This window comes from Triticum urartu, chromosome 2 (assembly GCF_003073215.2).
Source record: "Triticum urartu cultivar G1812 chromosome 2, Tu2.1, whole genome shotgun sequence".
Classification (NCBI taxonomy): Eukaryota; Viridiplantae; Streptophyta; class Magnoliopsida; order Poales; family Poaceae; genus Triticum; species Triticum urartu.
Genome location: NC_053023.1, coordinates 730,719,911 through 730,731,378, shown reverse-complemented (window position 1 = coordinate 730,731,378; position 11,468 = coordinate 730,719,911). Strand labels below are relative to the sequence as shown.

At 40.7% G+C, this 11,468-nt stretch overlaps 1 protein-coding gene across 1 annotated transcript; it reads left to right on the top strand.

Annotated features, from left to right (window-relative positions):
- On the top strand, positions 1-9,383 carry LOC125540237 (the record flags this gene model as incomplete). Its single annotated transcript, XM_048703815.1, is given in 18 exon segments — positions 1-25; positions 105-228; positions 554-731; positions 882-910; positions 1,345-1,493; positions 1,570-1,672; positions 1,839-1,934; positions 2,018-2,070; positions 2,193-2,316; positions 2,746-2,808; positions 2,893-2,952; positions 3,065-3,226; positions 7,583-7,653; positions 7,744-7,837; positions 7,990-8,126; positions 8,231-8,311; positions 8,428-8,533; positions 9,032-9,383. Coding segments are annotated over 18 exon segments (1,700 nt in total), but the record flags the coding sequence as incomplete, so codon positions are not given.
- Between the last annotated feature and the right edge of the window lie 2,085 nt (positions 9,384-11,468).

Sequence of the window (11,468 nt, the reverse complement as noted above, 5' to 3'; positions counted from 1 at the left end):
TAGGTGCTTGTCAGTATGTCCAAAGGTGAAGGCTGCCTACTGTTTCTAAATGAACACATAGATAAAGTTTGATCTACTGAATGTCTGACATGTTTATGTTTCAGGGATATATACCTCCACTGCGATCAAAATCTGATGCCCCAAAATCCATCGGCATGGAGTGCCTGGAATTTCCTGGGGACAACTAGCAGGGGCTTTTCTGTAACTTACTGGCTAAACCAAATTCAGGTAAATTCTTTGTTTTTCATATGCATAGTTTGGTACAATGAATTAATTTTATTGATGACACATTTGTTGACAAAATGGCCCTGCCCTGCCTTTTTTACAACACTGAAACCATTTTGTACGTGTTAGAAGTCCTTAGGACTAGGCATGCCTCCCCAGCAAAAAGAAAAGGAACCAAAGGATAAAAAATAAAGATGTTTCATCACGTTAGAACACACTGTAGAGGAGGCTCACAGAATAACAGCAAAATGGAAGCTTCAGCCTAACCTCAGCAGCATGAATGGATTACATAATTATTAACTGTGTTTTTTTTTTTTTGCTTTTCTAGAAAATCGGATCTGTCAGGCCTTTCCTGGTGACACTCAATCCCCCTGGTGTTCCGGATCATGTACTGCTTAAATGGAATACAAGCCTCCCTGTTCCATCTGTGGCCGCGGCGAAGGCTTATCTTCAGCTTGATCAGATCCAGGGAAAGAGAGGAATATGGTTCTGTGGGGCATATCAAGGTAACCTGTTTCATGAATTGCAGTTTGTAGATAGCTTGTTCATTACAACCTGCATGTGGATGTACGATAGACTTTCACTACATTAAAGTTAGGTGTGAAATGATGTGAAAAGCATTCGATCTCAAATGTCTGTTCTGCCTTGGATCGCAGGTCATGGATTCCATGAAGACGGATTGATGGTATTTGCATGCACAACCTGTCCATTTCCCCTTAGAGTTAGGCATCGTGCATAGTGAACCGTACTATGATGATAAAAACAAAAGGGATGGGAGGAACTGTGATTAGATTGTCACTAGTTTATTATTCCCATTGCTTAGTGATCAAAAAGTATGATGCTGTCCCTGTTTAGAGACATGATTTTCTAGCCCCTAAGCAACTAAACTCTAACAAAGGTATTAATCCTATCATAACCACAAGTAACCATATCCTTGCTTACCTTTAGTTGGCTTAAGGCCCAAGCTACTAGATTTCCATGCTTCTCCTTTATTCATCTATTGGGACTGTATACACCACCCTGGCATATACGCTTTTAGTTTCAATCACATAATCAGAATGCATTTGACATGAACTAGTTATGTGAGGTCCATTTCTGTTGGTCATATTGAATCAACAGGCTGGGAAAGCAGCAGCTCAAGGTTTGCTTGGAAAGAAATGCGAGCTTCTGTTGTACCCAAAGCAGATCATTCCATCATGGACCGTGGCTGGGGCACGCCTTGCATTTACAAGATTTTTCATGCAATACGTATCTATCGGTAACTTGATGTGAGTCCTTGCATGAGTCGATATGATATGCGACGCCTAATTATGATTATTTTTCACCTTAATAGTTTTTGTACAGATTCGTTGAAGCGGGAGGTAGTGTGTTCAGCTTTGGTAAAGCTTGCAACAAATGCCCTGTAAAATCTGTTGTGCGAGTTCATGACCCCTTGTTCTATTGGAAGGTTATCTTCCCTTCTTTTTTCTGCCTACACATGCATCTTTACTTTTTTTTTCTGATTGGTCATTTATGCATAATTCTTAATTTCTTATAAGCTCCACTGCAATTGCTTTAGCCAACCTTCTCATTTCAAGTGCTTGTGTTTATCCTAGCTCTCTCATGGCTTTCAGGCTACAACAGAAGGAGAGATTGGCTTAGGAGAAGCCTATATTAACGGCTATTTCTCTTGTCTTGACAAGAGAGAAGGCCTTCTGAATCTTATCCTGGTAAAACTATATCATAGCCCATGAGCTTATTGGTAGAGGTATTTCTTCATTCCAGATCAAATCCATGATCCATTTCTTCACAGATTCTCATTGCTAACAGAGACGAGCGTAAGAGCCGCGGCATTGCCAGAAAAAGGTTCTGAAACCTTCAATTGTCCACTATGTTCCCATCCTCTTTTTTTTATATATAAAAACAAATTAAAACCTATGAATCTATGAGTGTGACTGATCAGGTACACACAATTGTTTGGTTTGCAGGCGTTGGGGCTCACCCTTGCATGTAATAGCTCGGTTGTCATATGCTAAATACGTTTTGCGCCACGCCTCAAGGAAGAACACCGCAGCACAAACTCGTCGAAACATCTCTCAGCATTATGATCTTGTCAGTCCTCATGTCTCTTCTTTTGTTATTGAGATAACTAGCTGCTTAGGTCAATTTGTAATACTCCCTCTGATCCATACTAATTGTCGCTGATTTAGTACAACGTATGGATTGGAGGGAGTACCAGAATTATTGCAAATCTTATCGAGTTGAAATTTTTGTGTTCCAAACCTTATCAAAAGGATTTTTATAATTAATTACTTTCCATATATCTATAATAACATACTCCCTCCATCCCATGACATAAGAGCATTTTTGACACTACACTAGTACTAATAGTTCTATCTTAGTACAAAATTGAGTCACTTATTTTGGGACGGAGGTAGTATGTGCACAGAGTAGTAATGTCAAAAAAGCTCTTATATTATGGGACAGAGGGAGTACCAAATAGTACTAATAGTCTATCTTTCTTCTTATATATGTGTACAGAGTAATGATTTCTTCTCGCTTTTTCTGGATAAATCGATGACTTACTCTTGTGCAGTTTTCAAGGTTTGTAAATCTTGTGATTTTTTCCGCAGCTTGTAAATTTTGTAGGGCAATTTTATTAATTCATGGAATGAAATTAATTGATAGATGGAGAACGAAAGCTTAGAAGCAGCCCAGCAACGTAAACTGAGCCTTCTAATCGACAAGGTAATACTTGCATATCTCCAGAGATTGTGTCATTAGATTGATTACTAGTTAAACAATGTTGTGAACATGATCTGATGGTACTTCAATCTTGCAAAATATATATTTGACAAAGGCGAAAGTTGAGAGGGAGCATCATGTTCTTGACATCGGTAGCGGCTGGGGAAGTTTAGCAATACAAATGGTTAAGCAAACTGGTTGCAAATACACTGGAGTTACTTTGTCAGAGGAGCAGCTTAAATACGCCGAGAGTAAAGTAAGAGAAGCTGGCCTAGAGGTTAGTTCTATGTTACTTCCTCCTTTACTCAATACCTGTCTAGTTTACAAGCTTATCAGCAATTACCATTCCACTATATCTGTTCATTGAGAAAGTGTCGTGTGAATATTTTAGCATTTTTATCCTCTATACCTCCACTCTTTCGTGTAACTCATGATATAAAGATGCGAGAGTGAATACGTACTCCCTCCGTCCGGAAATACTTGTCATCAAAATGAATAAAAGGGGATGTATCTAGATGTATATTAGTTCTAGATACATCCTTTTTTATCCATTTTTATGACAAGTATTTTCGGACGGAGGGAGTAATTTGATAGGGGCAAGCATGGTCCCATTTTTCCATTAACTAGATTTAGTCTGTGTTCCCATTGATTTTTTTTTTGAAACAACGACCTCTCTCGTCGATTTCCATCAGGGAAACCGCCCAGACCACATAGCTACAGCTATATAAGCTAAAACTAAACAAAGCAGCATAAAGCAGTTCGCAAAACCAACTCTTTTTTACAGCTTAATAAACAACTACTTGTTACAGAGCCTGGAACACAGGAACCAACAGCCCAAACCAATTCTCAATCAAGCAATTCCATTAGTTTGTTAACCCGCCAACCATCAGCGCCTACCCATGTATTCTCGCGTAACCTTCTTTGACCCCCAGCTTTACCGTCAATACCCCATCTTCAAGATTTCTTCGATCTTGTTATTTTTACAAAATAGCCCAAGCATCAAGGTTGTTGCTTAGGCTGAAAATCACCGTAGCTAGATCACTAGGTTATTTCTGTTTGAAGAAAGCTGTGTTTCTAGTCTCCAAATTGTCCAACATATTGCTGCTCCCCCACAAAGTACCAGTTTGCGCTGGGACACTGGAAATGTATCAATCCACCCACCAATTAGATCCTCAGTATTGTTAGGGGGTCTAACGAGGTCAAAGGCACAAAGGATCACTTGCTATATCAACTTATCTAAACAGCAAAAAAACATCAGGTGATTAACAGTTTTTGTATCAACAGAAACACAATTGATCATTTGCTCTCCATCCTCCCTTAAGTAGTTTATCCTTGGTTAGAATACTACTCCCTCCGTTCCTAAATATAGGTCTTTATAGAGATTCCACTATGGACTACATACGGAGGAAAATGAGTGAATCTATACTCTAAAATGCATCTATATACATCCGTATGTGGTCCGTAGTGGAATCTCTACAAAGACTTATATTAAGGAACGGAGGGAGTATTTTTTAGCATCAACCATAAGAGATCTTGATGTTAAGAGAAAATTTCAATTTCCAAACGAATCTATAACTCAAAATCTCCACTGATCTAAGCTGCATGTACAAATTCCTAACTGTGAACTTGTTTTGATTGCCACCCCTTAGGTCCATCCCCAATAACCCTCACAGCAGATTTTTCAAAGATATGATTAACCTTCATTAGACTTCGCCATAACTGAGAGCCACCAGAGCCACTCCTCACCCGTGACAACATTTGATTCTCGAGTTATTTCCTGGACAACATTGATTAACCTTCAGTATTGTCCAGTTTCCGCAGCCACTTGCACAAAAGGCTTTGATTCATTGATGTCAAATCCATAATTCCTAGTCCAGCACACCCTTTTGGCATACATATTGTAGGCTAATTCACCAAATATAGTAATTCGTTCTCTTGATAACTCCTGTGGGGGGCTCAAAGAAAGAAAGCATGCATGAAGACACAATGTCCGTACATGTATTTGTAAGCTTAGCTCTACCCCCAATAGATAGTATGCTGCCTTTCTAGCCCACAAGCTTCTTCTCCACTTTTTCCTCTATTGGTTTCCATAAGCTATTGCTTAACTCTTCTCATCAATAGGTATTATCGTAAACCTAGATAACGTAAAGGAAGTTCACCCACATTGCACGTAATTAAAGATTTCACTTCATTTTTTTTCTTTCCACAAGCATCCCCCAGGCAATAAATTTCACTTTATGCAGATTTTAACAACGGAAATGAAAACACGATAATCACTATATCACTAGCACCTGTGACAAATACTCCCTCCATTCCTAAATATAAGTCTTTCTAGAGATTCTACTAAGGACTACATACGGAGCAAAATGAGTGAATCTACACTCTAAAGTACGTCCATATACATCCGTATGTAGTTCGCATTGAAATCTTTAAAAAGACTTATATTTAGGAACGGGTGGTGTATTATTTTAAGCCTTAGCCTATTAATTGGATCTGACAAACATCATTTTAAGTATACAGTGTATTTTTTAGGGCTTCTCTCTTCATGGCCAGCTCAATCCCCTCAGCATCTTCTTGGCCTTTTATCCTATCACATCTCCTAACCTTAGCACTGGAAGACCTAGTCTCTCAGCATTAGTTAGTTTCAGCTCCATGTTTTCATTGTCGTTCTTAATGCTCACATTTTCATCAAAAACATTTTTGTTTTCGTCCAAAAGGATTCTTGGGATTCTTCCAGTTCCTCTTCTTGTGAAAAATGTACTCTGTCTTGACTCCCTTCTCTCGAAACAGGCTTTCGCCCTGCTTCTTGACTCCCTTCAAAAACTGTTCATTGTTCATCATCATCTCGTCATGCTTCCTCTTTATCTCCACCAGTTTCTTCTTCCATATCCTTTTCCTTGTCAGCAAGCCTATCCAACACTGTCAAGTTCTCTGCTTCCTGGATCTTATGCCCCATGACTTTGATCTTTCTCAGCCTGAGTGTTGAAAACATAGCAATTTTCAGAGCAGCACTCTCTAGCTTAGGCATAACCATAGTTTCCATCTCGTTTAAAATAAATGCTAGGAAATCATCAGTGATAGAAGCTTTCCCTTACACGCTCATTGCTTCTCTCTGCCTTGTGCATTTTTTGTACTCTCTGTTTAGTGCTTAGGATTATCAGTGGCCCACATGTATCCAGATTTAGAGTACCATGCTCAACAATTGACTCTATTGAAAGGTTTCACTCTGAACTCCAGCATAGGTGGAATTTTGTTGACATTTTTAACATTCAGTTTGAACCTGACAAAATTGAGGTTCTCCAACGACGGCTATTCACTGTGTACACTGCCCCAATGAAAGATCCAATCTCATGTATCCTCTTGTAGTGTCTCATCTCTTTTGGGACTCTATCTACCAGCGCCCAGATTGTGTGCAGATTCCCCTTAGGTTTCACCATTGTCACAACTCACAAGTCACAACTCTCACCTTTATATACGCATGGCAGCCTTTCAGTTTGAAATTCTCAAAATAAGGCAGCTTCTGATCCACCAAAAGCGGTTGGGATTCATGGCGTCTCCACCCTTTGCTGTCCACTCGGATCACATCCACTACCACCGACACTGTCATTGCGACCTCCATGCTTGTCACAACAACCACGCTCTTCACGACAACATTGTTCCTTTTCCAAACCCCCTCCATATTTTCTTGACCTTTGCCTGCCATTCACTTGCAATGAGTACCACGGTGCCTTCCGATGCGCAGGGACCAACAATGCCTCCTTGTAGGACTGAAATCATGAGTCCTAGCTCTCACTACCTCCCTATCTACTCCGTCGACGACGCTGCCTCGGTCACCATCGACGTGGTTTGGGTTCTCGAGAATGGGATAGGATAGATTGAGTGAGCAGCTAGCGCATATAACCTTGGGCCCAGCCAGCCCACTCGAAACAAAATTGTATTACCCCACACGCCCGGCAGTTTCATAGTTTGGGTTTGACTTATTTGCGCACCACATCTCTAAGTTATGGCTTCGCCACTATGTGCTAGTATTCAATGCGTTTGTGGAATTTGGCGCGAAGAGTTGTTGATTAATTAGGAACCAAATTTTAGTTAATCAAGATTTCTCTAAGTATTTGGATTGAACGGAGTCAAATTTACTCCAAATATTTCCCGTGAAAGAGAAATATAATTCGAGAATGGCACATGGAAATAATGGACGTGCACAATAGACATCATGGAATGGTGCATTATACGGATCCAAACACGTTACCGTTTTGGAATCTTTTTCATCACTACGGAAAACAGTTTTTTCATGGGCTTCCTAGGCGGCGGGTCATGTTGGGCCTTGAAAGCTTACATGGTGATCGATCTAGTAACTTTACGTCTTATTCTAAAAAAGGCAACTTTATATCTCCCCTAAAAACAAACTAATTTAATTTCTAGGCTGTTAAAATTTGCGTAATTATGCTGGTCTACGTCATAAACAGTCAGTTTTTTTAGATTATCTAGCACACCGTTTTTTTTCTGGTTAGCCTGTTGTGTTTTTTTAATATATCGATAGACGTGCACAGAGAATTTGTATTTTTTTGTCCCCAGCTTCGGCAGGGTGAAATCCTAACTAACAATTCTACTATCTATTGCTTTTAATTTTTAGGACCACATAACTTTTCTGTTGTGTGACTATCGCCTAATACCACCTTACAAGTATGATGCGATCATAAGCTGGTAAGTACTACTATATTAGGGATGCGTTCTGTGACTTTGATACCACCTGTGTGCGTGGTTATACTTACGTATTCCTCTGGTGTGAATCAGTGGGATGATCGAACATGTTGGCCATGAATACATGGACGAATTTTTTGCCTGCTGCGAGTCTTACTTGGCTGAAGATGGCATATTGGTCCTCCAGGTTAGTGCATCAACAACTAAGCCAAATGAAAGATACTCCTTACTATATATATATATATATATATATATATATATATATATATATATATATATATCCAAGCAAGACCTTAGGTCTACACGATCATGAACTAAGCATTATACATGTGTGTTTAGTTCATCTCAATTGCAGAGGAACGATACGAGCAATACAGAAGAAGGCCACACTTCGTCAAAGAATACATATTCCCTGGCGGTTGCATTCCTTCTTTGGCCCGTGTAATGTCTGCCATGACCACGTCATCAAGGTTCAGGTACGTTTTACATCAATTGATCGATGGTTGGTTAGTTACTTCATGGTCATGGATGGATCTCCATCCATTAAACCCTACCTAATCTTGTTGCGCACTGGGTACAGCATAGAGCATGTCGAGAATATTGGGCCCAATTACTACACAACTCTGATGCACTGGAGGGACAACTTCATGGCCAACAAAGAGTAAGTATCACTTGTCATTCACTGTAGAAGAATGCTGCTGTGACGATATATACATATATTGTTACAGTTGGTTGCTCAGTTAGTATTAATTTCTTACTGCTTTCGTTTTCTTGCAGTCAAGTTTTGGAACTGGGCTTTGATGAGAAGTTCATCCTTATATGGGAGTTTTACCTCATATACTCTGCGGCTGGTTTCAAGTCACGAGCAGTTGGAGATTACCAGGTATGTATTAATGTATATGTCCATGCTCTCTCTATATATTTACCTATGTTATTTCCACTGGAAAAAAAATAGCGCACTATAGTGTGGAGAATTGTCTCGCTAAATTGGTCAGTGTACAATGTCTTGCTAATAGCACGCTAATAGCATATTCTCAGAGGCGGCGCTATTTTGTATAGCGTGCTATTTTTTTTCTTTGGTTATTTCCAGACAAAAGGAAGTCATATACTCCCTCGGATCTTAAAAATATGACTGGAAATCAGCAGGGTCTCCAAATACAGCGACCATTTATTTTCAGTGCAATAAATGATGAAATTAATAAAATTTTAAATGGTGACAGTGTTTTCTTGGGAGGACCTAAATATGTGATTTTTCACATATCAAAGTAAAATATTAGTGGTAAAAGTTTCAAGACATTGCCAAAATAATTATGTCCGAGCCTTCACCTTCCAGGCACTGATTGTGATGTCTGACTGGCTGACATATATATACTGCATGCAGGTTGTTTTCTCTCGCCCAGGCAACCGTCGGCTAGGCATGCCTTGATGGCTGGCTAAAGGCAACTTATCCTTCTCCATTAATAAGTCAGCCCTGGAATGGTCGCTCATACGGGCAGCCTAATCAGGTGGTTTGGTGATCTATCTTCTTGTTTTAATCATGGAATGTTTAGTTTTCATGGTAGTGTATTATCTACCAATAAACTTGCATGTGTATGCAAGTGCTACATTAGCCTGGTTACTAGAATTTGAGAATTGTATCAGAAAGAGTTGATGTCCTTGATTGTAGTTTTCGATCTTTTCCGTGTTTGACATTTGTGATGTTGGTTATGGGAGAGAATGGATGTTTCTAATTACCATGTTCTACCACTAGCTCATGAAGATACTTTGTTATGCTTATGGGGTACCACATGCATGTTTTTTTAGACAGAATGCCCCAAAGAGTCACCGACCAAGAGTGCAAAGAATTGCTCACACCATACATAACACTGGGATGACCAGTGGTTACAAGCGCATAAGAAAAGAAACAACAAAAGGACTTAAGATAGATTAGGAGCAATTAAGCAGATTGGCAATCCGCATGCTTTCTTGATCCTCCATCCCAATGGTGATCACTTTGCTCTTTAGGAAATTGATCTTAAGCCCTGACAAGATCTCAAAAGCAAGAAGCAGTAACTTGATGGATGTTTCTAATTACCATGTTCTACCACTAGCTCATGAAGATAGTTTGTTATGCTTATATATGGGGTACCACATGCATGTTTTTTTAGACAGAATGCCCCATACACCATACAAGAAAAAGAAAAGAAACCAGATAGATCAAAAGAAAACATGCATGAATTGCTCACACCATACATAACACTGGAATGACCAGTGGTTACAAGCACATAAGAAAAGAAACAACAAAAGGAGCACATAAGTGGTGGTTCTATCATTCTATGCATTTAACTTGCATCTACCGCAGATAGATCAAATCAGGTGCAGTGACACATTACAACTACCACTGCAACTTAAGGAGTTGGCCTAATCTGACCATCCAAAACATGCAGCCAAGGGCTACGATATGCACGCTTCATTGCCATCCCCAAACGGACGAAATTCGGACAAAACGGATGTCCGTTTGGAGTCGTGCCTTATGGAGTCGGCCTAAAAACTAGAGTAGTCTGGTTCTGATCTATCTACACGCGCTCCCTTCAATGCTCGACGATTGGTGTATCATGTGCCTTGCATGAGCAACCTCGTCGGTTTCCACTCCAGCCACGACTTTCGCGATGCATCGACCGTTATGACTGAGGGGGATGTCCGCCGTTTACCTTCGGATTCTTCTCTATTCTCACCGTTTGCGTCACTACCGTTGTGACTGTGGGGGATGTTGAGTATCGTGATTAGTTAGAAAAGATAGGATACCGTAGGATTTATTCTGCCTTGTCTTGTATTTCAAGTTGATCATGTACTCCTCTATATATATATATATATATATATATATATATATATATGTCCACGAGGCTCAAGCAATACATCAACAGTGTCACCAATTTCCTCTCTATTCCCCTCTTACAATTACCTTGATTAATAAGGATTGCTCTGAACCAACACATTGTTCCGGCACGCTTGCTTCAGTCGCCATCAACCCCTCGCCACCCGCCATCTTTTCGGTCACACATTTGTTGTATTTCTTTCCAGCGTCATTCATGCAACCCAATGAGAAATTCTTAGGAGCCGCAAATCGACACTATTTACCAGTAAAAACACCATTAATTTCTTTTACATACTGTAGTAAAGTATAAAACGACAAGATCAGCGTCAGGAGAACTAAAAGCCAGAGTGATACTGGAGTCTATGGTTCTGCAGGCCGATGGCATCTACCTATCTATCTATCTATCTACACGCGCTCCGTTCAATGCTGGACGATAGGTGCATCATGTGCGTATGGGCCGGCGTGATTCTAGCTGAGATCGATCGAGCAAACTGTACAAGATATTTTGGCAGGCCTCGTGACTGAAGGGGCGAAGTTTAAAGCAACTGCATACGCGCACAGGGGATGGATCCCGGCACGCGCCCACGATATCGCCACGACCGTCAGACCTGCCGTCGTCCATGCGACCCTGTCCAATCCATGCTCAAGCATGCATGCATGTGCGCGGCGTGGCGACACTGCATTTTCACGTAGAGCTAGCAGGCGATTGCGGCCGCGTACTGAGCACCGACCGTTTTCGTCGGCCCGCACTGTGTCATCATGTTTCTGCGGCAATGCACTGTGGCCATTTGCATTGCGCGGCAGCGTCTCAGGCGACACGGTTGGCCCGGCGTGCGCCGACTTCACGCCCATCTCGTCTCTCTCTCTCTTTTTCGGCAATCCAGAGAGCTTTATTAAATCACAGCAGACGGGTCACCCTTGCCTTCTACCTCTCGTAGTGGGCGGCACGTGTCTCTAACTCCGG